The sequence below is a fragment of the Etheostoma cragini genome, chromosome 1 (genome assembly GCF_013103735.1).
Source record: "Etheostoma cragini isolate CJK2018 chromosome 1, CSU_Ecrag_1.0, whole genome shotgun sequence".
NCBI lineage: Eukaryota > Metazoa > Chordata > Actinopteri > Perciformes > Percidae > Etheostoma > Etheostoma cragini.
This window is the reverse complement of record NC_048407.1, coordinates 17,181,783-17,208,628: the sequence shown is the minus strand read 5'-3', so window position 1 is coordinate 17,208,628 and position 26,846 is coordinate 17,181,783. Positions and strand designations below refer to the sequence as shown.

The window sequence follows — 26,846 nt, the reverse complement described above, 5'->3', positions numbered from 1 at the left end:
TGTACTAATGTACATTTGCTTTTCAATTTATGGACAAACATGGACTTTGGAAGTGAAGAGTCATATTTGTTTTTGCTACTGATAAGATTCATTGCTTTTGCTATTACAGGCCGCCAATTTACCTTTGAAAGCAGGTGGAGTAATCCCTAAAGCAAATTCTCTGAGCAACCTGGATCAAGAGAAGACTTTTAGGTGAGCCTATGCTTATGCTGCCGTTACTGACTTCCCACTCTTTTTGGAGTAGTATTCGACTTAAATTGTGTAATTGGTCACTTAATTATCACATCATTGACCAATTTGCTCAAGCACCTTTATTTTGTCATCATAAACGCTTCTTCTGTTCTGCTCTAACCTTCTCTGCCTTTTATTTGACCTGCTTGGCTGTTTTATCACACCCACCCAGAGCCCCAGGGCCTCAGCAGCCTCAGTCCAAGGTAGCTGATGACATTGTGCGCTCCAACCATTACAACCCTGATGAGGACGAGGACTACTACAGGAAACAGCTGTCTTACTTTGATAGGCTCCAAGCTGGTCCCAACAAACCCCAGCCACAAGCACAAACAAGTAACAACTACCCAAGGTGATGCTCTTCCTCCACATTCCTAAGCATACTATGTTCTCATGAAACCTCTTTGGTTTTTCCCTCTTAGATTAGATTAATGTGTCTTTTTTAACTTTCCTTTTATCTATCTTTAACATCCATTATGTTTTTTTATGATCAGTGTCTTAGTTCTTTCTACTGTGAATCTTGAATTGATGATTTTGGTCTTGTGACATAGGATGGAGTCGGTGGAGAAACCAAGTCCAGTGGAGAAAAAATATGAACCAGTTCCCCAGGTGACACCTTCTCTTCCACCAACCACACTGCCCAAACCCACACCTGAAGGTAAAAATGTACTTGTTGATTGAAAATTGATTGTCTTCTATCAAAGGAAAACCAAAATATGTCGGGATTTTATCTTATACTAGACTGTAATTATGTGAAGATTCATATAAGTACTATATCACCATGTACTTTGTCTACTGAGAGACATGCCCGGCTGTGTATGCCAAAATGTACATTCTCATTTTATACCAATAAAAACATGTACACAGTGACACATACTGTAGAGATTCTTTAACTAACCCTCCTGTATCTTCCACAGCCAAAGCTCCGGGCCGAGACGACACTGTCCAGACCAACTTCCTGCCTCACAAGAGTTTCCCTGAGAAGTCTCCGGTTAATGGCACTAGTGAACATCCTCCAAAAATAGCTCCACCAGCAACCAGCTACAACCGCTACACGCCCAAGCCCTACACCATGTCTGCCAAGCCGTTTTCACGCATGTTTGACAGTCCTAAATTCAACCACAACCTTCTGCCCAATGACAAGCCTGAGACTGCTCCAAAGGTAAGCAGATTTTTGGCCAGCGGTTGTTTCTATTAACATTACGATACGAACATTTATTGTCAGTTCACACCGAAATTCATTTTGCGTTCCTGAGCAGCTCTGCTCAAAAGAAGAAATAAAAATAAAAATACACACAGAGCTTGACAACAATTACACATATACTACAAAGATGATCTTAACTGGCTTTAGATTTAGATTTAGGTTTAGATTTTGGTTTAGCAACAGGATATTGATGTAGAAAAGAGTTGGTTAGCCTGTTGTGTCTAAACGAAGGGACTACATTGCCTGTTTAAAGTTGGCATTAATAATTTAAAACATGCATGGAGTCAGAAGAGATGCTGTTAGCAAATCTGAGCATGCTCTCTTGTGGATTGTTTGAAAGGAGTGTGCAACAAGTTGATGAATGATCTTAGTGCAAACTTTGAGTTGATTGTATGATTTAGTTTTAAGTTTAGCAGATAGGCTGCTGTGCAGCATGGCACTCTGATTCACTGAGTTATAAAACAGAGAGGCTAAAATAAATAATAACACAAGGGAGGCTCTACTGTGGAATTTAATGTGGACTTATGAATGAAAATTACATAAATTACATCATAAATGAGTCTATGTATATAAGGTTAACCCTTTAATTTGGTACCAAATCAATAATCTGTTACTGGGAAAACAAGGGGAACATTTGCCAGTAATAGGTTCCAGTTCAATGATTTTATTTGGGGTTGTTTGGTGGTGGTTAGATAAATAGGTCCATCTCCAAGCTCTTAAGCTAAGCCTCACTGCTACAATCTACCTACTTTACCCTCTCTTGTTTGGAACAGGGCCAGAGCCCCAGCCCAGTGAAGCCTCAGATTCCCCCGCAGTCCATGAACACAGACCATGACAGTGGTCTGGATACTTTCACACGCACTCTGGACCACCGCTCCAAACACCAGCACAACAACATCAACGCTGTTCCTAAGGCCATCCCTGTGAGGTAACAAACTCAGTCTGACAAGAGATTCAATTTAAAGTATTCTGTAGAATATTACAGTGTGAAAGTAAAGGTATCTATCCCTACAGCCCCAGTGCCCTGGATGATGATGAAGATGAGGATGAGGGCCACACTGTGGTTGCAACCGCTCGAGGTATATTCAACTCGAACGGTGGCGTCCTGAGCTCCATCGAGACAGGTGTCAGCATAATTATCCCACAGGGTGCCATCCCTGAAAGTGTGGAGCAGGAGATCTACTTTAAAGTCTGCAGAGACAACAGCATCCTGCCGCCACTCGACAAGGAGAAAGGTAACCTATCAAAGATGGAGGGATGAAGCAGCCAGGGGGGTTTCTACATTCACTTCTAAATTATTGAGATGCTTTATGAAGCCTGTAATTTAAAGTGTAATTGTGCATGTTGTCCGTTGGGGAGATGTGATAGAGCTAAAGAATAGTGACGACTAACAGCTAGCAGAACGTTTACTTTAATCATCCTGAATTCTGTGTTTGTGTTTACAGGAGAGACCCTGCTCAGCCCTCTGGTGATGTGTGGACCTCATGGCCTCAAGTTTTTGAAGCCGGTGGAGCTGCGCTTACCTCACTGTGCGTCTATGACCCCTGATGGTTGGTCTTTTGCTCTAAAATCCTCCGACTCCTCGTCGGGTATGCTGTGCTCTCAATGTTCTTCCGGGGTCATTTGGGCTGGCTGTGTGACAATTTGAGGGTTGTGGGTCACTGTTTTTACCCCTAGTTTTGTTTGTTTTATTGTTGGAAATCAGTTGATCAGTGTAAATCTTTTAAAGTTATTTTGGTCACTCTCACCATGTCAGAGAACAAATCTAGGGGTAAAATCTTTTTTTTCTTCTCTCATAATTTGCTTTGGTGGATTCATTTCATCATGTATCCTAGTTAACTCACCCTCTTGATCTCTTATACACTGTATCACTGTTTTTCTTTATTTGGTGTTTAGATCAAAGTCTCTCCTGATCATTTTTACATGCTGAAATTGCAGTATATCTCTCTTGTTTTTTACCTCTGAGTCATCTTAACAAGTTTCTCTTTTTTCATTTAACATTCTTTCACCATATGCTTGGCCTTATAATTTAATTTGATCAGTTGGAAGTATAGTGCATGCTGCTCTGCTCTGAGTGTTTTTTTTCTCACATAGCCACCCAAATCCTGACCTGAAGAACAGCTTTTATAGATCTATCCGGAAATTGGGACATAACCAATGAATCCTGTCTTTGTCCCGCAAAAAAAAGCTACACAACGACATCTTCTTACCATGTCGAATTATAGCTCTCTAAATTTAGCTCCCTGCTTGCTAAGTGTTCTCCTATTCAAGGTAGCTTTCAGTTGGCAAGAAAATGAATTTTCATCTTTCAGATTGGCTTCAGTTTGTTTACTAAAAGGAGCCTGGATGTGAAATTGGATCTGGGAACAACAGGGAATTGGAAGTAATAAAATAGATAAACCATTCACATCTTTCAGGGGCAGCAGGAGATGATTCGGCCTAATCCCCTCAGATAATCCTAACTCCTCCATCAGTAAATAGTTATTTTGCTGATGGAAATTGATCATTTTCTCTACCACCTAATAAAGAAGTTACCGTAAAAAGTCCCAAGTGAAACCACAAAATAGAAGACTGTCTGTGAGGTCCATATTTATATTTAGCATTGAAATTGATCAGCAGTGTATTTACATGTAAACCAGGCATGAGATAAAGGGAGATTGTTTTACAAATTATGTTTTTGGAAATCTAAACCAAGACAAACTACTTTAAGTAGGTAATAATTTATTTTACGCGTGGTTGAGCAAACAAACATTTGAGAAATAACCAAAGCTCAAAGAGACGTTGAGTTGCAAAGAGAGTGAAAAAAGAATGTAACTAATTCCTCCTTTTCTTAACACAGTCCCTCTCACATCTTCAAAAACAGGAGTCATTTTGGCAGTGGTCAGGATTAGCTGTTAATTAGCCTAATTTTAAGGATGAGACTCAGAGGGCTGAATGAGATGTGAGCTCACTCCGTTGTCCTGCTGAATTGTGGGAGGATTATTCGAGCTGTGTCGTAATCCTCTTATTGTAAAGCAAGGCCACTCTCTGGCCTCTTCCTGTCCCTTCTCTGCTTTTCTTCTCACTTTGCTTCCTTGCTTCTCCTTTTTCCTCCTACGTAACTCTCTGAATCTTACTGCCGCTCTTATATGTATGCTGTTTTTCTCAGGGCCACACAGAGTCACGGGAAAAAAAGTGAAAATAAACTCAGAATGGTAACACATCTCCAGCACAAGCAGAAAAACAGTCCATTCTGGATCACCGCTAAGTTAAAGAATCCGCGGGGCTCATTCTGCAGATGATTGATGATTACAGGCTGAAATCAGAACCATTGTGATACAGTTAAGCTCTGTGAAAGAACTGACTTCTGTTATTGATTTGATAAGTGGGCAAGAAGCACACTAACTCATTTAGGATCAAAAAAATAACTGTCTCTTCATTAGTGTCTAGGCTACGTTCACTGTCTAGCAGAGAAGATTGTGAAGGCTGGCTTGCAGTGGGTTGTTTAATGCTCACCTTTTGCCATCCAAAATAGCTCCGGTTCTCTGAGTTGGAATGCTTTATATAGTGCTTTTATTTCGCCAACCCAGTATTAAAAAAAACAGCCGAAAAGGAAATCAATTATGAGAACCCAATAATTCGAGCCTTCTGTTTAACCCAACACACTGCTAAGAAGGCAGAGTGATAAAAAATGGATCTTTAGAACTTGAAATAATGTATCTTGAGTAGTGTGTATAGGTTTCATGTTGCATACCTGAACAGAAGATGGTCCCCTAGTCACATCTATCTCCTCCATATCACCCAGATTTTAGCACAAGATTGATAGTTTAAAGATTGACCGTGGATGTCACTGAGGAGGCGGTATTTCTATCGTCACACGGACAGTTAGTGTCTGCGGTATCGACGGGCTCTGCCAAGCTGGCTCTGCTTACTTTGATTGATTACTGGAACTTTCCGCTTGGCACAGACCCATATGTTTATAATTGCAATTACACTCTTATTTGCAGCCAGCAAGAAGCTGAGCACATTCAATAAAAAATATGAAATAGATTTGACTTGCTTTTATAGGCCACAAACCCACGTGCTATTACTTAACATGACTCACAGACTCGATATCCAATCAAGCTCTGCAGTTGGTGCTGTTGATGATGTCAGAAATGAATTTGTTATAGATTCCATGGTGTGAAGGGGACTTTTCAAGAGACAAGTGCTCATGAAATGCATTGCAGGTTTAAGTTCACGTTAAAAAAAACACTCACTCATTACTACACCCCCATCTGTCTGACTGCAGGTGACCCAAAAAGCTGGCAGAACAAGTCTCTTCCCGGAGACCCCAACTACCTGGTGGGAGCCAACTGTGTTTCTGTGCTCATTGACCACTTTTAAGGACAACCAGCAAGTGTGCTGCTACTGACTGTGGACCATAGGGGATAAAATGAAGAGGATGCACTCAAACACACACAAACACACACAAACACACACACACACACACACACACACACACACACACATAATGGAGTATGAAGAAGATCCAGTCAGTGCTGTTTACTGCACCCATAGATGAAGGCAAGACACTGATGATCGTTTCAAGCTGTTCTTTAAACTTATTCCCCAATTTAAAGTTTTGATGTGAAGTTAAACAATGGATGCATGCCCCATGCCACTGAGGATTGACACTATATACAAGGTGATGTTAAATGTAATTTTTACATGAATATACAGCAGATTGAAGGATGGCTTTTGAGGCAGCCACAGGCTTGAAAAATCTGTGTTGGTATATTTAAGCTATATATGCATACAGTTTATATAGTAGTATTGAGAAGATTTACTAAAAGTTTTACTCAATTCAATTACAAGTCAATATCTTGTAAAGTATCTTCACAATTTTTTCCACATTGACGGATTATTAATGAAGGTTTGAGACAGGTGTGAGGTAAGATTAAACCAGGGATTGTGACAAGTTGAAGGAGTTGGTAAAACATGAGCTGGATATGAACCCAAGCAGCACACTTTGTAGAGATGTTCTTCCTTTCTTTATTCTTCCTTTTCCTACAGTGATATCTTGTAGCTTATTTTCTTAGAGTATCACATCTCTCCTTCCAGCCTGAGGGAGATCTATGCATGTTCTTTACTCAGGTCCAATAGCCTTCTCTCTCTCTCTCTCTCTCTCGCTCTCTCTCTCTTGCTCTCTCTCTCTCTCTCTCTCTCTCTCTCTCTCTCTCTCTCTCTCTCTCTCTCTCTCACACACACACACAAATAAGCAGTGATGCCTTATCTGCAGATTATTCACTTTTCATTTAGAAAAACAAAATAAGTTATGATAAATTATGGTATAATATCATTTGTTTTGCCATTTTCTGTGAACCCACTGTATAAATGAACTTGGGTTTGGCACACAGTAACAGTTTAAAAAGGATAACAAAGATATGCTCTTCTTTAATCTGCTATGCATTACTTAAAAAAAAGACGAAAAAAAAACAGAAAAGAAGTGGCTGTAAATAAAGCTATCATATTGCCTTGTTTCTTTGTTTGTAAATGAACTTTTTGTATGTCTTTCTTTTTTGTATAAAACTTAGAGAAAACACGTTTTAAAAAGTGGAAGAAAGTAAGCGTCGTTATCTTTGTATTCTGGATATACTCTCAAGCCTTGGAACTTGTAACCTAACAATAATACATCACATCTTTTCTACCAATGTATTCACACTATGTTATGGTCACAAAAAGGTCTTTTTATGGCTCTTTAAGGATCAGGAAAGTGCTTGGGCTAAAATATATTTAAAACATGTTCTTTTAAAAAGGGTGTGCTCTTAAAGTGTCCCCCTCACTCGTTTGTGATACTGGATGCTGTATTGTGTGCCCTTAAATGTATTTTTGTACTAATAGACAATATATGATGTATGGCACACCAGTAACATTTTATTTTTAGATATAACACGGCTTTAATTGGATATTAGCTCTTCACGTGTGGCTGACTTTTTTTCTCCTCTGCAACACAATTTTAAGTATACCACTGTATTAATTAATAAAATCATTTTTAAAGTAAAGGTTTTTTCATGATTGTGATTACTGTTTTCTTTCATTTTCATCTGTGCTGATCACAACCTTTTTTGGATTTCTGTTATTACACACATACCAATCAGTTAAATTAAAATTTGATGTCTTTAAAATCATTTGATTTATTGTCTCAAATAGTAAAAAATGCTAAATAATTTGCCAGAGCTCCCTTCAAATTGTTAGTCCAAAACTCACAAAGATGTTCAGTTTGCTGTCACACAAGACAAAGCAAAAACAGAAAAGTGGTCAATTTTTGGTCTTAGTTATTAAAATGATTGCTGATTCATTTAATTATTTTACTAATCGATTAATTTGCTGCCTATTGTAGGTCTGAGTGTTTTATTTCATTAATAGACATGAAAGCACCCTGACTCACGTGTCACAGCTAGGTGGCGCAGTTGAGCTCAGAATTAATGCTGCACAAGGTCAAAAATACAAAAGTCCTTCAGCTGTTATTTTAATGTAAATCAATATTTTATTTTTTAGACATTTTCGTTCCTACGGCCAGCATATGGTTAAAAAAAGTATTTGCTAAGGAAAGAAGCGCAAAATAGAGATGACTAGCCTTATTCACAGGTGATTAGAAAGAAATAAAGGAAACTTTTTTTTTCTACTGGATACTTTCACCTCTCCAAGCCTCTAAATATCCTTTAAATTAAATCTGAGAGGAAAAATTACTCCTCGAATAAACTGCTCAAAACTCATGTTGCAGCTGGTAAAGACGGAGCTAATATTCTTCTGGATACCATGTGAGTCTATAACAACATGCTGTATTGGTTGATTTATATTTTGTATTAATAAAGAGTTCACTACTGGCCCTTAAATGTGATGGGGAAGAAGCGAAAGTGGCTTAGCATAAAATGGAAATACTCGAGCAAAGTACTAGCTTCATAATTGTACAGTAGGCCTACTTAAATAAAAGTCATTATGTTGGGAACCACTGGGCTAGACAAACCCGAATCAGGACATGATCTTAAGATCACTAATGATTTAATACTGTGCAGCTAGTGTAAGGAGCTCTTCATGCTCCATGTGTAGCAGGTGTGTCGCAGAGGCTGCTGGGCTAACTGGCAGCCCTGCAGCCAACACGGTGACACACAGAGAGGTCGATGATCTCCTGAGGCTGCGACTGGCGCTGAGGTTAATAGTCACTTTGTTGTGTAAAAAGGTTAACTCACGCGAACTTAAAACTGTTTGTTTTTTTTCTTCTGAATCCTGATCAATGACTGTATAAATGGATCATGTTGTACAGTCTGTGATCTTGATCTCATGAGTAAACTGTAAGGAGACTCAATCTGGAGCTTTTTTCCCGCAACGCAAGATAAAACGTGTAGCCTACTAAAAAAAATGAACCTCGTTTCTTGGTAGGCTAACATCCTCATTGTAACCCCTGTTTCATTCACCACTGCATCACCAGCTGCGACTAACAAATCACGCGCAGGTTTTTTGATGATCCCTGATAGTAGAGAGCCCACCTCCCCTCCTCCACTCTCGTAGTAAAACAGACTGAGCAGCTCGCCGCCATGAAGACGCGCACCGTGGCACATCTCCAATAAACACGCTGCTCGCTCACTACTGCGGATATTCAGACGTCAAAAACCCGACAAATTCTGCGTGATTTCAACATTTTTCTCTATTTAATCTTCAAGGACTGCACCTTTTCTTCTTCTTCTTTTTTTTTCTTTTTTTTTTAAACACACGTCTTGGCTTCATCTGTCGCTTTTGAGTAGTTAGAGAGTCTGCAGAGGCGAGCATGACAGCACGACAATGGTGCAAAGACTGGTTAACAGCAGGATGATGCGTTTTTTTGGTTTTGCGTTTTGACTTTTAAAGGAATGGGCTCGTTGCCGGAACAGTCGCCGAGAACGCCAGGGGTTTGTTTTGTGTATTTAAATATACTTTCTGTGAGTGTGTTATGGTAAACATCTGGTGCCTCGTCCAGTCCGCTCGTTCCTCACCTTCCTCCTCCCATCCGCCGCAGCGCATCTCTAATTGGAGCGACTCCAAGCATCTTAATTGATGGGGATCATCCACACCGGACACTGACCTCTAGTTACACCGTTTACCAGCACAGTGTAGGCGGTAACACAACGACTTTGCTGTTTGTGGATGTCATTATCCTTTATCTACTGCTGTGCTTGTCGTACCCTTCAGTGACAATGCCGGTGAACGCGCTGCACCGCGGCGGCAGCAGCGGCATCGGCGGCCCGGGGTCCCTGAGCCCCGTGTCGCTGTCCCGCAGCCTGTCCCGGCTAAGGGAGTACCGGACCCGGACGAGGATCATGCTGGCTCTGGGAGTCTCTCAGATGGTCCTGGGGAGCCTCATCCTGGCCGTCAGCTTCGCGGCTCTGGCTTTAACCACATCACCCAGAGTCCGGCACTCGTGTCCCTTCTGGGCAGGTTTCTCTGTGAGTACAACAGTCACACAATGCTGGTTGGTTTTGGTGGCATGAATCAAACATTATGGAAGTTTTCAGCTCCTAAAGATGAAAATGGTGTAGTATGCTAGCATATTCCTAATAGAATGATAGGGTACAATTGAGATACCAACAGCATGGCAATAGGATGGAAATATTTACTTTTGTATTCATCAGCATACATAAAATAGGCTACTGCAGGAATATGGTTCACCTGTCTCTTCACGGTCTGAAGTTCTATAGAACATAGGAGACCAGAACTGTCATAACATGTTGAAATGGTCAATGGTAGGCTAATTAAGTAACATTATAACTTGATTTAACGTTTTTCATTTCAAAGAAATCCAGTTCTTTAGTCTCAGGTAGGGAGCTGAACTAATGCGTGTGTCATGACCATAAAAAAGAAGAAAATAGGTTTTTGAATGAATTTTGGAGCCAATCTTAGGCAATTAGTTGTGAGGATTCAGATCCTTCTTTTGTAATGTGTACACACACGCACACACACAAACACACACACACACACACACACACACACACACTCACACTCACACTCACACTCACACTCACACACACACACACACACACATCACTGCTCCTTCCTCTGTGTACATTGGGATATTTGCTGGTTGAGATGTTGTATTTTTTCTTCTACATGTGAAATTTTAATGGTGATTTCTGTAAATATTTATGAATGTACACATCCCTGATTTCCTGCCAGAGACCCGGGGCAGGTTTGCCCCATTAATTATAGAGTGCAGGGGTGAGGGGAGGTCTTTGACACAAGGATGTCTGTGTGTGTGTGTGTGTGTGTGTGTGTGTGTGTTTGTGTGTGTGTGTGTGTGTGTGTGTGTGTACAAAATGCAGTGATGGAAATCTGTGTCATTGATGGATTTTCTTGTATGAAAGAGAGAAATAAGACAGATGGGGAGAGAGAGGACATGTGTTTGTGCCTGGGTGTGTGGGAGTGCGTAGTTACGGGGGAATGGTAAGTAACCACAGGGGTCAGAGAGCAAAGGTCAGTGCACATTCTTCATCAGAGCCTCAGGCTGATTTGAGGTCTGTCAGCCTGTTGAGTTGCATCTTACCTTCTGTTATCTTTGTGCACCAAAACCTCATGCTTTGTTGTACCCTGACTGTGCATTTTTTTATTACTTATGTCATGCACATACAAGTTCCTAGCATGCATGGACAAGCACCAATTGTACCGCTGCAGAGGTAAAATATCTGTCAGAGAAGATCATTAATACTCAGACATCTCCATCCCTATTATCACATCTGACAATGCAAATCACGTGACCCTTTGCATAAATTGGTCATGCATGTGCCGACGTAAACAGGCAGCGAATTGGCCGACGTTACACTGCGGTTGAAAATCATGGCTGATAAATTGAAACTACAGAAAATACTTTTAAGGAAAAAACAATGGCGATAAGTAAGACCAGGGATTTATTTGCTTGGACCAACAACAAGGTGAAACTGCCTACCTAGTCGATAAGACTGACAGATGTGCATTGTGGTTTCCAAAGGTCTCAGTTTGTGCCCGTCCAGACTACAAAGCGACCCCAGAGTTTTCAAACTAAAACAGGGAGGGCCGTGTTTCCAAATGTCTTTCTTTTAAGCGGCTTGGAAACGCCAGAGTAGTGTGGACGCAAAGCTTAAATGTTGCAAAAGATATTCGCTTTTAAACCAAAACGTAGTAGTGTAGAGACAGAAAGTGTTTTTAGTCTCTGGCTCTGTGTGTGAAAGTATCTGCTACAAATGCTTTAGTGCAGTGTGTATCTTTGTTCAAGTTTTGTATGAACCTCTGGTATCCTTTGACATCTTTTAGCATGTGAATGTTGTTTAGCACCAAACCTTGACGCCTTTATGATGAGCTACTGAGTAGAGAAAGGTGACAAGAAATCCTCAAAGTGTGTGTGTGTGTGTGTTCTGTACTTTCTTTTACACCAAAATAACCAACAAATATTGGCATGAAATGTGCAAAAAGGAATATTTCTGAGAGGATGAATCATACTTTTCGGTTTTGAGATATGTGTTACTGAGATTTTTTTTGTTACTCACATCATTGAAATGTGACATAAAAAATATTTTCCAGCTATAATGCACTGGTTACTAAGGACCATGAAACTATATCAGAAAACCTGAACAAATAAATCCAAAAAAACTGCCTGCATAATGTCACACCAGCAGAATATAATTGTTCTTATTTAGGTAAACTGTTGTTACGCATCACAGGTTGTAGAAGAAGCTCAGAGGAAATCCTCCTGGTACAGTACAGTACAGTAGCAGCCTTTAACTCCCAGCGGTCAATAGAGGCCGTGGCTCCTCAGCTGCTTCACTCATCTTGTCAGTTTAGATTAAATGGAGAGTGCGGTCAGCACACATGCTCTCAGACCAGACCACTCACGGCCGGACCGGCCTTTCCTAAATCTTCTATTGATCAACTAATAAGATGGATTCCATCAATCATACTGCTGTTTACTTTCATTTTTTTTTTTTTTTTTTTTTTTAAACCTCTCTGCAGTGACTTTACACATGTGGTGTGATGATGTCATGTAGTTTTAGTCCGTGCCGAGGTGTCACCGAACGGTTGTAACTCACTTTCCTGCTGCACTTCTTTTATTATAAGTAAGTATGCACTCAGCCTGCTGCTACTCATTACTCTGAGGACCCTCCAGTGCATCCTGCCCCCCACTCCAGTGCTAACAGTAAGGACCATAATGGTGGAAAGAACAGTTTGTCCTTGCTCCCACTTCAACACACACACACACACACACACACACATACACACACACACAGAGTTTTTGAGAGAGTCGCTAATATTTCAATGTGTCAGCTTCACTTTAATTCCCTGTCTCGGTGTGTTTTGCTTGAGACTCATCCAGACTTTCTGCCTCTTGTTCTTGTTCTCAGATATTTTTGGGTTGTTTCGTGATTCGTGTTTAGAGCCAGGAATAGGATGATCTGAGCTTACTCCGTGCGTGTCGTGTTGTAGTCCCTCTGTTATATGCTATCCCCTCTTCTTTTTGCAACATTTACCTAATTAAGCAACTTATCTTAAAACCTGGCATTGCACAATGCCCGGTTGGCAAATAAATCATTGAATAAATGCAAAGCAAAAAGATGAATGTTTTGGCTTTATTTCTTTGGAAGATCTGCAGTGACACATTGGGGGCCCCGTCACAGAGGGCTCTGGGGAAAAATACGCAGGGTCATAGAAAAAAGTGGAACTTTGCTTAACCTTTGAATATTGTCATGTTTCTAAGCAGGGGGGATTCGAGGATCAAACCTTTTAGGGGGGCTCAGCCCCTAATGAGAATGTGACATGACACCCCCCCCCCGCTAAATCAGTAATTTAATTAGCCGATAATCTCTGAACTAGTTACTGAACATCAGTTAACGTTTTTTGACAGTATTAACACTATGATGGAACTAAACATGTCACTTTATAAGTCACAGTAATAACAACCAATATGACACAATGTTCTAAAATTCAGCATTTTATTTGCATACATTTCAATTTGGGTTCTAATCTGCGTATGAAATTACCAACTTTTTCTCTGGGGACTAACAACGTTAAACTTCACACCCGCACTCCTGCTTTCCCTCTGACAGATTAGATAGACTCAGCCAGAGGCACAACACACAACCCTTTCCTTGACTCGGTTGCAGATGCATGGCATTGGTTTCAGCAGCGCAGGATCTTAAACCTGTTTCAATCCCTTTGGAACCATTAATTGTTTGTCCTCTGTCACTAACAGACAAGTTTGCAAACTCTCAATTGAAGCAGCAAAATTAATTTTGAAATTTAGGGGGGGTTGAGTCTGAAATCACCCTAGTTGCTAAGGTCTGTGCTGGCCAGTCAAATTGGCTCACATTCCTCTTAGATTACTTTTGTAATGTGAACAATGCAGTTCTCGGACAAAATTAGAGCTGGAACTCAAGGTTAATTTCTTTATTGATTTGTTTTCTTTATTCTAAGTTCTCCTCGGTGTGCTAGAGCACAAGGTGACATCGTTAAATACCTTGTTGTGTCTGAACAGTTCATAACCCTAAAATATTTATTTACTATATTTAGGAGAAACGTGGGGAATTCTCATATTTCAAACACCAAGTAACTCAACAATTGTTGCCAAGATAACTTTCAGAGTTGTAAAATCCAGTGTCATGGCTGGCTATCTCATTAGATTGTTTTTGTCTTACTGAATGTATGGTATGAACTGCAATATAGTCATTAAATTCTCATTGTCATGTCCCTTGTCATATTAGTCATTCATATTCCAGTCTGAGCATGTGGTTATTATCAACATCATAAACATTGGAAAATTCACAATTTGAACATTCATAGGTTCTGAATTTTTTTCAATGAGGAAGAAGAATAGAACTTTTTTGTGAAAAAATATATCAGACACAAAATATTATACAAGCAGTCTTTTTATGTTTTTAAAATGTCTGGAGTGGATCTTTGAAATGCCCCCGAATGATCAAACACACGTGTGCTTTCCCCTTAGTATTCACCGACACTTTTCATGCATGCACACACACCCACATAAAACACAAGCAGCCTCCATAATGCATCATTTTGATCTTTGAAGAGAGAAGAAGCCAGTTGATGGCTGATGAAAGCTGTACATTTCTGTTTTTCTGAGCATTTTCAGACCTGAACTGATCCTGCATGTACATGTGGGAGGACAGAGAGAGAGACACGGGGTCTTGTCTATGGGAAATTGTTTTATGTGTTGGATGCATGATATATTTATGTGCAAACTTAACAGACCTCTCGCATAAATCCTCCTTTTCTCTCCCCTGCCTGTTCTTGTTTGTAGTGTGTCCGTGTGCTGGTCTGGCCCAGGACGTGTCTGTCTAACAGAATGCTTGATGCTGCACTTCTTTACAAACCGCCTCGACCGGGCCGCCAGCAGGTCTGCCTGCAGACTGTTGAATAGAGAAAGCCAACAGGGTTGAACTGAGCTCAGAGGGAGGGAGGAAAACCAGACCAGAGACAACAGTGAGAGCAGCGAGGGAAACAGAAGACTGTCTGTCAGGAGGCTTAGTTATTCTGAAGATGAGGGTTAGGAAAACTCTCACAGGTGCTGCATCTGTACAACACCTGTGTTTACATTTATTCTGACATTGTGTTCGTGTTGAATCTGACAGGAAAGAGAAGCTTTATGAAGCAGACTCATCTTTTATTTGGACAGCATGGAGCGTTTCAGTTTCCAGTGAAGTAACAGACATCCACTTCCTCCTCCAGGCTTTGACCTGATGTTTACAGAGGTTTATTTTTTATTAAATAAAAGCTTTTCAGTAGCGTGCCATGACAGGCCATCATCAGTGTGAAGGTCTGGTGTCAGCGCTCGCAGACAGATAGCTTTGATGTATTTGACTTCCATCCTCTACCTGCCGTAACGTCCCCCTGGTGTAACAAAGCTGACTTTCGTCGCTGCCGGCTGCTTTCTATAGCCGATCAGTGGGAATGCTTGCTGACTGGAGCCTCCCTTTGTTCTATGATTAGCAACTGTGTTGTGTTGGTCAGGTGGTGCTTTTATGTGTGTGTACATGTGGGAGAGCAGGTCAGGTTTTTTTTGTGTCTGCTTGTGTGTATTTGTATGTCCCTGTGCTGTTTTAAGAGGGTAATCAGTTGACGAGAAAAATAAATGAAAAGACTGAAGACAAATCTGAGAGGCATTTAAGCGCTTACGTTAACACTGTTTAAAAGAAATTTTGGACTGTGCACACAAAAAACATTTTTTAAAACTGGAACTTGCAGCACAACCTTGCTCAACATTATGTGACTGTACAGACGGGAATGGTGAATGTTTTCAAAAAGGATGTAATCATACAGTATGTTTAATATTTCTGTGTCCAAGGCCTTTAACAAAGATGCATTCCATCAAACTCAAAACCTATTTTGAGTGTCTGTCACTTTGAGAATGGTTCATCAAAGTGTTTCTCTTCCGACATACAGGACAGAGAGAGACAAGAGTATTAGACAGCAGAGATTGTAGTTGAAATAAAATATGGATGGTATTTTCTGAAGGCTAGCAAATTAAGTTGTTTTAACTTTGTCAAAATCATGTAAAGTGTTAAAACTAAAAGCAATGGTAGATAGAACTCATTTAACTGAAAATATGGAGTGTTTTATAACTAAGTGATCGCAGATTTGTAAGATTCATTGCATCTCTCCCCTTCAGAGGAGCGAAAGCTTTGTTGGATGTTTTGATTCTCATGCTTCATGTAGGTCATGATTTATTCTTTACGTCTGTTGCACTTTGTTGCATTTTGCTCAATCAGTGAACCACGTTTCCCACCTTAGGCAAGCCTAAAAACTTATTTTGCGAATTTGTGGCGCACTTACCACTTTTTCTAAACATAAATTGAAAATCCACAGAAAAACAGGTGCACTGTGTGAGAGCAAACTTGCCCGCTTACTGTACCTTCTATTTTGGCCAATTGGAACAGGTAGATACATCCTGTCATGCAACCTAGATATATAAACCACTGAGGTCTCAAACACTAGGAACAGGAAGGTTAATGAATAAATCCCTTACTAAGACATTTCATTGAATTAGAGAAGCTGGTGGAACAGCTAGCTTTCAGACTCTATCATCTGAAATACAGTGAGTGACTATAGGTGTTTATAGGAAGAGTACACCAATGTCCTGGTGGAAATGGGTGAAAAGAATGAAATCTGTCTTGTTTGGATTAATGAGCCGTGAGGACACATTCTCCAGGTCAAAGGTCAAACCTTTAACAGCAGTTAATAGTGTACGACAGGTCACAAGATCAGTAGAAAACACACACACACACACACACACAAACACACAGGCATTCATCGTCTAGCAGAGATCAGATTTGTCACCTGTAATGTAGTTGCCATTGTCTCCTGGTCTAGTGCAGCAATATAATCTTAAAATCATTTTTCATTGATAAGAACCTGAATGATTCATTTCTTTGGGGTTTCATACTCTCCATGTTGTTTCATCAATACAGTCGGGATTGGCAACAGGGAGACATCTCTGGATGTTTTCCAAGGATTTTGTGTGTCATGCATGTTCCTCCATGGGTGTGTACTGCATGAGTGTGAGAGACATAAAAAAAGATAGAGAAGTACAGTAGAGAACAAAACTGATTGATCTGGAAGTCAAACACATCTGTCTTTTGAGAAGAGTCTCAGTGGGAGTTTGCAAAGTGCAAAAGCTTCCAGAAAAGACATTTTCTCTCCACAGTTATTTTCTTCTGCTCTATTTTTGTGCACACCTTGGTTGTAGTTTTTCCTTATAATCATTACATAATCAACAGCGATCGCGTTACTGTCTTTTAGAATAAAAACATTTTTCTCTATCCCCATACATGGTGCTGTCCTAGCCACACCTTTTCGCAGATGTTGTCTTTGCTCTGGTGTATTGGAATCAGATGCAGATTTGTGGGAGAGAAAAATCTTTTGCTCACTTTTTCTTGCTTAAGGGAACTTTACTAAATGCTCATTTATTTTCAAACTGGCCTGTGGCTGGAGTGGAATGTGAGAGTTGCTGTTTTTTCTCTCTTAATTCAGAAGTAGATTTTTCTTTTTTTCCCATGCAGTTTGCTTTTTTTTTAGAAACATGCTTTATATGTAAAAAAGAAGAGGATTAATGCAAAAAAGAGAGGAGTAGGAAGTAAGGGACATTGCTGCTGATATCGATCCCGTGCTGCAGGGGATGATGGGGAATCTGTAGATGTTTGCGAAGCACGAAGGAGGCCAGCTCCCTGGGCCATCGGCTCCTCCCTCAGGTTGAGATTTTAGCTACCTCTTCTCCTCAGTGTTTCTTTTGTCATTGCTTCAGCTTGGTTAGCATGCCTCATCCCACACCCACCCTCTCATAATCGACACTCTTTTTGATCCGACTCACTGCCTGTTTCTGTCCCTGGTGGTTGCATCTCTGTGGGATCCACGTTTTAGCTGTGGCTCTAGAAGAGTAAGCATCTCTGGGACTGCACTTCCAGAGTTCAGTAGTGTGCACACGTCTGTCACAGATACATGAAGTGGTTTTCTTTTTTTGTTTGTTCTACTTTGAATTTCCTCTTTCTACTGTCTTGTTTAATCTTTAGATTTGTATTTTACTTTGTTGAAAAAACACAAAAAGCCTTATTGCAAACCATTTCACTGCTGGGTGATGGGAAACGCGCCAACCAGACATTTATTTAAATGAAAATCTTCAATAATTACTTTAAATTATACGCCAGGAATAATATCAGCAGATTAACGATAATGAATTGTGTTTATGCTAACGTGTGCTCTTGTCTTAGTAGGAAGAGAAGTAAATGTTTCATAATGAGCCCATAATATCCCAGAGCGCTGTGCTTATGTGCAAAGATTGGTAATATATTTTTTTACGTTTTGGTTGGTGAAAATTGTTAGAGGAAGTTAAGAGGTTTAAAGAGGTGTCATGGAAACGTATGATAACAAAATTGCCTTTTCATTCAAGAGGTTGAAACATTTCCAATCACTAAAGGTAGCAATCGCATAACAGAGCACTTTTAGTGCAGCAGGAAAAAAAAATCAACGACAAGCCACATCAAAATAAAGACAGCCAAGAAGCCTAACACCTAGAATATCTCAAATAAAAATAAAGCTTTTGATCCAAGATGGAAATGGAGGCATCTCTATGCGATGACAAACGATCTATAACTGTGAAAATGGAAGCAGTATTCTTATTCAATATTGACGTTGATTCGGACCTCGTCAAGGTTGGTTACTATGGCAGCCAGAGACTATAGCAGAGTCACAGTCAGCATCCATTGAGGCAGGTGAGGGAATTAGGGGGGAGGGTGTCTCTTTTTTTTCTCCGTTGCTTGCTGAAACGTAAGATGCTTGTAGCACGAGGATCAGAGCGTCGAGGCTCATCATGGATGCGATGACAAACTGTGAGAGAGGCTGTGAGAGAGAGAGAGAGAGATAGAAATATATCAAAGGAAAGGAACAACAAAAGCTTTAGAAGAGGGATTTCTATTAGTTGAACGAGGAGGGAGAGTGAAATGTTTTGGTTGAAGTCCATTACAGCTGCAGTTCTGTGGAGTAATGAGTCTGGCCATGTCTCATGCCTCTGTATCCCTCTCATTAGCTGGCACTGGAGGACAAAAACAGTGTTTTGACAACTCTAGTTTTAAACGTGTTTGTGTGCAACAGCTCACAGGCTGCTCCTGTACTTTCTCCAGCAGAACCTGGAGACAGCCGTTAGACCAGACAGGATAAGTGTAAGGTCATGACTGTATTCTACACCAATTTCAGTTTTATGACTACCTCTGTTTCTCCCAGTTCCAGACTTGGATCTTTCTTGCTGCTCCTGTTCCTTCTATACAGCATATTCACCATCGTTGTTAGGCAGTACTTGTTGGTTACCCTCAGCAACATGAGCAACACTACAGATATTTTCTTAAAAGTGAGATAGCCTTCTAAGAATTACATTTACATTGGAGGATTCTGTGGCTTTGATGCCCGAGACTGAGATTTGTATCCAGCCTCAGACCAACACTTGATATATTTATTTTCATATCTAATACGTATATTCAACCAGGGCAACAATATTTCTTTAACTTACCGTGGCTCTGCAACTTATGAAAACAAAAAACTTCAGCAATTTAGCCACCAAACTAAAAACAACAAAATACAAAAACCCTGCAAGTTGCACATAATACAAGAGTGAACATGCAATTTAAATGCACTATAAAAATGTGTGTGTCTTTGGCAGTTAGACCCCTTTGTGACATGGTATATTTAGGGGGCTAGTGATGCCGTGTATAGTTCAGGGTATTTCCCCCTGGGCTCTAGACACTGGTGTTGAAGAGAGTTGCTGAAGACCTGGATGATGGAATGTGGAGCACAACTGTGTGCTGATATGATGAAGACTAGAGGTGAAGGGCTGTAGGAGGGTTGTTGCATTGATTCGTACTGAAATGACAACTGAAAGCAGGAAAGAGAGAACAGTTGTCAAAGTTTGACAGCAAGGATATTATTGGCTAAGAGATCTTGTGGCAAGATCTGGGGCGGCTGTGGCTCAGTGGTAGAGCTGTTGTCTGCCAGTCGGAACGTTGGTGGTTCAATCCCTGGCCCTGCAGTCCAATGTCGAAGTGTCCTTGGGCAAGACACTGAAGTTGCCCCTGATGCTGCGCATTGGAGTGTGAATGTGTGTGAGCGTGTATCTGATGAGCAGGTGGCAGGTGTATGGCAGTGTGTGAATGGTGAATGTATCCTGTATGATGAAAAGCCTCAAAGCGCTTTTCATCAAAATAGTTTATAGTCATAGTTGTTAAGACTAGAAAAGTGCTGTATAAATACAGCACATTTACTTCTGGTTGGACTACTTAGAGTGACCGCCTACAGAGTAGAAGAAGAGAGATGAGATTGAATGAGTAAAGGGAGTCTTTCCGATTGAACTTTTGCCTCATTACATTCCCCTGTTCCCTGGAAAGTTCTGTTGCAATTCATTTCTCTTGCGTTCTGTCGGATTTGCAACATTTCTGTATATTATGTCTGATGTTTTCTTTATTTGCTTGTGTTTTGCTTTGTCTATTTGCATGTGTTTTCTAAGCTCCTGTGCGTTGAGCTTTTGGCGCTAAAGAAAAGCATAGTCCATTTAAAGTTGACTGGATCTTATTCATGTATAAAAACATATTCAGACAATATTTCTCTGATGCTAGAGTATTCAGGTCAGCAAGATGAAGAGATGACATTTTGACAGGCATGACAAGAAAAGCAGGTGATGCCCATTGAACAAACATGTCAGTCAAATGTAAAATATGATAAAAGCCTGAAACTTGGGCAGCAATGGCAAAGTTTAACCATATTTTCCGTTTGCACTACAAACACAGATGAGTAATATACATGATACATGAAGTCCATGTTTTGCATGGTCATTTCAATAAAATTAAAAAAATGGTGTCCTATATTTTTAATGGTTAAGAAAGAATGAAATTGTTCACGTGGGGGCCATGAATTGTGTTCACTTTCCAAAGAGGAGCATGAGAGAACATGTTTGAGAACTTAACTTAAGTTGTCATTAGCAGATAATACGGAAATAATTAGAATAAAACATCCTATTGTGCAGAATTGTCCTACGTCAGCTTTGTGCTGGGCGAGTGGGTAGATCTGAACACATGAAAGGATACCTCAGAGTGGGTAAGGTGTGTGTGTGTGTGTGTGTGTGTGTGTGTGCATCTTTGAACAGCTGGAGAGAAGATGTGGGTTTCAAACATAGAAGGGCAGCAATCCTTTGAAACATGACAAGTGAGGATCTGATCAAAATGTCACATTGAAAATGGCAGAGCAGAGTTGAACCTTTGAGTATAAAAGCATGTTGCTGCTGCTGTGAAAACCTGTAAAGGAGCGATACAGTACTCTATCTGCAAAATGCATCTGTAAACATATAATAATTAGGCATCAATGAGAAAATTAAGTTGCCTTTTGTTTGCATTGTCGTCTGTGTTCCCTAGTTAAGAGTGATCACTTCTGTCTGCACTGCGGTCCTTGTTGCTGCACACTCTCACCACTCCTGTCCGGGTTAGGGTGGAGCAAGGGTGCAGACAGAAATAAAGAGGGTAGACAGACCAACTGGAACAGGTTGCTACTGCTGCAACACCAGCTTCACTAGTGAACAGTATGAAATGTTTACAACCACTGCTGGGGATTGAACCCTGGTCATTGCAGTGTTGCACCACACAGGCCCTCCAATCAACCAGCTACCTCACACCGTATCTGAGCCCTCCTTTATCAAAAAGTGTCGCTCTCCGAATGCGAATGAACAGACTCCATAGGAGGAAATGTCATTCTTATGTGAGGCTCCTTTTTCAACTACAAGGTCAATATTGTTTTTCACTAACGACAAAACTAATTATCCGTGCATTTATATGGAACCGAGCTTTCCATCTTTACTCTCCTCCTTGTAACATTGCATTCAGAGATCATCTCTTTTTGACTGGGAAGATGGCAGCGAATTGTTTAAAACCTTTTTATTTTTTTTGCAAACTTTGTGTACACAAACTGTTCTCAATTCTCAAGTTCATGTGTAGAGCCCTTGGTGATACTTTGAGCAAAGTTTCATGTTGTGTCGAGCCTTCTTAGTGTTTTAAAAATAGCTATCATAGTAGTGCCCGTAGTGCTCCCTTTCAAAAGGCCATTTGACCAAAAACAAAGATACAGTGAATCTTAAAAGTGGCCATTGGGTACATTCACAAAAACACCCTAGGTTGGATTTTGGCGAGAAACCAGCTGAAAAATACACAAGTTATTTTAAACTGCAGGCATTTATTGTACTGGTGTTAACATTAGATTAAATTTAGATATAACTGCCAGTGACAGTGACACGTTTTTTGCCATGGTTACTTGTAATTACGGTCTGAACAGTATGACTCCAATTTTGCACAAGAGCTTTGAGTTTGAATATCTCACCTTCCCCAACTTCTGTTGCTAGACACAGAAGGGACAAGTTAAGGCATGTTTAATTAGGGCTCTGTCTGCGTAGCCCTGCAGTGTTCCTGCTTCCTCCAACAGGACAAATTACTCAACAAAACTTGTAGTAAGAGCAATTGTGTGTCTCTGCTCTGGAGCAACACCCAGAGCTTTGCTCAGTCCCAGAAGATAAATACCAGGTATCTTAGCTTATTGTCACTGCATAATGTGCTCACATGTTCAATGTGTCTCGCAGGTTTTTGAATTGGCAGTCTGGTACTAATGTTTGTGCCCGTCATGTCAATTCCTGCTTTTTCATCTTACCATCTTTCTAGCAATAAAAAAAGTCACACAGTGTGTTTTAGCAATAGAAGGAAGAAGAGAACCCAATTGACACTAATGGACAGACTGGACTGGCCAAAGAGACATGACGGGCCTTCTTCAGAATTCACCCAAATCCTTTATATCACTTATATGCATTTCCCCCATGCTTTGTCAAAGGAGACATATCTCACCTCAAGGAAGCAAAACCCAAAGTTGTTTCACTTCTGGCAACATCCTTTTGATGCTCTCCTCCTTTTTAATAGTGGAGAGGAGCAAATGGGTGTTAATGTGTGAGATGAATACCAGGAGAGTGTAAGACGTGCTCACAGGACTCCCATTATTTTCGCAGTGTGTCCAACTCTTACACTCCCTGCCGTGTCACTTTGCTGATGTTCACAACCACACTCAAACCCCGCAACAACATTTTGAAATTTTCTCTCCAGTAAGCAACAAAGCTACTTTTTCTATGAATGTAAATGAAGAGCAGCAGGTCTCAAACACGACGATTCTCTTTATGTGGCATTGACTTATTTTTATTCTGTGGTTTCAGAAAAACTACCCCACCTTGGTTTTAATTAAGTTTAGCACTGTGCAGGCACTCCCACATGATTTAAAGGTCCCGTGGCATGAACATTTCACTTTTATGGGGTTTTTCAACGTTAATATGGGTTCCCCCAGCCTGCCTCTGGTCCCCCAGTAGCTAGAAATGGCGGTAGGTGTAAACCGAGCTCTGGGTGTCCTGCTCTGCCTTTGAGAAAATGAAAGTTTGAATCTATCTCCCCCTTTCATGGCTTTCAAATGAGCAAAGCGGCAGTTGGACTGAGGAAAGTTCATTGTGGGACTGGCTCTAGTGGCTGTAATACTGCACCAAGGCTGAATTTTGGGAAAGATACATCAGATATGGTATTAGGGGACCACTAAGGTCTATATAAAAGCATCCAAAGAGGACCATGTCATGGGACCATTTTAAGTCTGTGTTAGGAAAAGTGAGGACTATTTTAATACATACTTAAAATGACTCTGGGGTTCAGTTCAATTAACACTGGATTTTCCTTTACAGGTCAGAAGAGGCTGAAAATCATTCTTAAAATCATTCTTAAACTATATACATTCAAATTTATTGGCTTATCTAAATTTCACAGAAGTTTTCTGCAGTGGCGGCTACACTGACATCAAACAAGGTCACACCCACTGCTGTTGTGGAGGTGTTCTCCATTTGGATTAGAGGGATAATCCCTTTATTATTTGACGTGTGTGTGTGTGTGTGTGTGTGTGTGTGTGTGTGTGTGTGTGTTGCCTTTTCACCGTATTTCAGTTATTGCCTAAACCAAGGCACGGTTATATGATCTTTGCCTGTGATTTGATCAATAGACAAAATTACCCCAGTCTCCCAAAAGGCCAATATTGTTGGGTGGTAATGGAAATGCACAGCCACATGAGCAAGGCTTTCTCCCAAAGTAATCCACATTGATTTGTGAGGCTACTTTGATAAATTGAGGAGGTTTTAGATTTCAGGTTGGTCCATTGCACAGTGCTCAGTTTCCTCTGTGTTGTGTGAGTTGGTGTTTGAATTGATGCCTATAGATAAGTCTACAAGGAAAAAAACTGAATGAATGAATGAAGCCTTTTTGTTTTAAATCTATGGCCACATTAAAAAGATAGGACTCCCTCACTTGACTGTTAATCAATGATTTTTACATGCTAATGATTAGTGTGTGGGTAAAAAATCCTATTAATATTTATGATAGTGTGGCGGCTCATTTGTGCATTAATTTGACGTTTACATGTCGTTCATAATTCAAAGCAGCAGGAGTACAGAAAAATGTCTTGTCTGTTTGCACAGTGATTCAGTCGGCGCTCCTGTAGCTGGGATTTATTTTATCATTATCGTAGTTGCAGCCAGTGCTTTTTCGCTCTGTTAGCACGGAGGTGTGAATCCAGAGTAGGTGTGCAAGTCAGCTGACATTTACCGTGTGCATTCTGCAATGCTGTATTCAGGTGTTTTGCAGACAACATTGTGGTGGGACAGAAATTAATTGGGGCAGAAATGCCCTTGAAAGTTAATCACACAGCCGTGAAATGAAAAACGAGGGGGCAAACAAAGCACAACTGCACAGAGCCAGCAGTAGAATACAATGCTGACTCCACACAAAGCATGGCACTGCATCAACAAACAAGATAACTAATCTACTGAATCTAACTTAAACCTTCAGAGGTGGAAGGTGGGCTGGTCCGTTACAGGGAGAGGGGGAAGCTGAATCATCCTTTTACATCACATGTGTACCTCGTACAATTAAATACCCACTGGGCATTTACCAGTAGCTGAAAGGGAATGAGTACGCTGAACAAGATCATTGTTTTAGGTTGTGTGAGTGTAGGTTTTCAGCTCCTTTTATGTATTTATGAGCTGATGATGTGACAGGACATTAAGGCTTTTCTAAACATTGGGTCCTTCTCTAACATCAGTTTTGATCCACCATTGGACCCCAAAACTACAGTACATTACTGTTCTTATACTACAGCGAGAGGTACACCTTTCTTCCCAGGATGGGTCTAATGTTTGGCTCACCAAACATTGTTGTATTAACTCTGGACAAACACATCTAACATGTACATAATTATCTGTGGTCTTCCTGTGTGATAATTGTGTTATGGTGATCTTCAGTGAGTTGATTTGTCTGCTTTCCTTGATCAAATGATGAATGTGCTGTGTTGACAACTGTGTTCACATGAAGCAGAGTGTGTACATTAGCATGGTGCATGCTTTTCTTGTGCATTGTTGTAAAATTATTCTGGTAGTGAGCTGGGGAAACATCTCACAACCCCCTTAGTCAGAGTTGGCTGTTATCTCTGGCATCATTAAGATTAGCTTATTTTAGTTCAAACTTTCTGCGTCACTCTGTACACTGCATGTTTTTTGTTTTTTTTAAATCTTTTAAAATGAGCAAATGAGAAAAAGAATTGGGTTCCAATTTGATGACCGTAATTCCCCATTAAGATCTGGAGCCTAAAGATCATCACATTTTATAGTTTGGCATTTGAGTGCAAAACCAGAAACCAAACCCAACATCCTCCATAACTTAAGTCAAATCATGTTTGTAGTTCAAGGTTGTTTTCTCTCTGTCTCTCCTCACTGACAGACAAATAACACAGTAAATATACTGTATATGTTGATCTCAACTAAAAAATTAATATGAAGGATGTTGCTGTAGGACTAACCTCTTAAAGGCGCTGTGTTAGAGAATTGTTCTCACTGTTATTGTTGACATGGCATTATTCCTTTGAATATAATCTGTTTTTCAGAACATTTGAAGTCATAGATACTGCAACAAATTGGTTGCATCAGCTGTCTCCCCATTTCAGGATGTGTCTTTTATGTACATAAATAATGAGGCAGATGCTCCACTTGTCATCAAAGTCGTGATTACTTTAAAGTAAAGTATTACCAATGTAGGTTCCTTTCATCAATTCATTTGTTTTTTCTTGGTCAATTTCGACTGTGATTGTACCATTTTTAGTGTTCTTGGATTTTGTGGTGAAATGCAGCAATGCAACATGACAAGATAGAGAGGCAGAAACCGAGCCCATGTAAAAGTATTTGTATGCAGAGCTCCCTCTCCTTTCCATGCACCATCAAGGCATTTAATCATTTTGACAATTTGCCATTTGTTTCCATTCAGGTTTTGTTAAATATGCAACATTGTTACAACCTACATCCATTGCATATGGCAGCAGTGCATGAGTGAGACATTGAGATTATAGAAGTTTCTACAAATGTTGTCATTGTGCAACTAACATGAATTTGAGCCAACCACAGCTGGGATGTTATTCACAAAGGAGGAAACTACATAGTTTTTACATCCATCATTCATTCCTAGAGAGATAAATGTTTGATACTCTAAATATAGTTGAACTTTAAATCACTCGCTTTATTCCTGGAGAAGATAGGAGGTTGGACGGTAAAGTCCTTAAGGGTGCTGCCGCCTGTCTCTTCCTCTCTCTTCAAACCCTGTGCAAAGTTTTATGATATGAACATCTCTTACCCCAGGCCACAGCGCCCAGCTGATATGTGAGAACATTACCCAGAGACTGGCTTGCATGGGGGGGGGGGAAGACTTTAGGGGACATTTTTGAACAACCATTAAATTGGTTGAGAAAAATAAAGATAATCTTAGATATAGCATACTACAATGTTACAGTCAGATTGTAATCT

General features: G+C 40.3%; 2 protein-coding genes across 18 annotated transcripts in view; both read left to right on the top strand.

Annotated features, from left to right (window-relative positions):
• The window catches only part of tjp1a (tight junction protein 1a), a 99,734-nt gene extending 92,279 nt beyond the window's left edge, over nt 1–7,455 (top strand). For 12 of the 16 annotated variants that reach the window (XM_034882659.1, XM_034882568.1, XM_034882575.1 and 9 more), the window contains 8 exons: nt 110–192; nt 404–580; nt 780–886; nt 1,146–1,390; nt 2,206–2,360; nt 2,447–2,667; nt 2,878–3,021; nt 5,703–7,455. In XM_034882659.1, the coding sequence (XP_034738550.1) occupies nt 110–192; nt 404–580; nt 780–886; nt 1,146–1,390; nt 2,206–2,360; nt 2,447–2,667; nt 2,878–3,021; nt 5,703–5,797 (1,227 nt within the window). In that variant the 3' untranslated portion in view covers nt 5,798–7,455. The remainder of the gene's footprint in view (nt 1–109; nt 193–403; nt 581–779; nt 887–1,145; nt 1,391–2,205; nt 2,361–2,446; nt 2,668–2,877; nt 3,022–5,702) is intronic. The other 4 variants (XM_034882625.1, XM_034882687.1, XM_034882589.1 and 1 more) reach the window with 2 other exon arrangements.
• A 1,125-nt stretch (nt 7,456–8,580) lies between these two features.
• fam189a1 (family with sequence similarity 189 member A1) overlaps nt 8,581–26,846 on the top strand; it is a 77,206-nt gene continuing 58,940 nt past the window's right edge. Inside the window, exons 1-2 of one of the 2 annotated variants that reach the window (XM_034875529.1) lie at nt 8,581–8,633; nt 9,620–9,873. In XM_034875529.1, coding sequence (XP_034731420.1) covers nt 9,625–9,873 — 249 coding nt within the window. In that variant the 5' untranslated portion in view covers nt 8,581–8,633; nt 9,620–9,624. Of the gene's footprint in view, nt 8,634–8,999; nt 9,874–26,846 lie in introns of those variants that run through there. The other variant, XM_034875537.1, reaches the window with a different exon arrangement.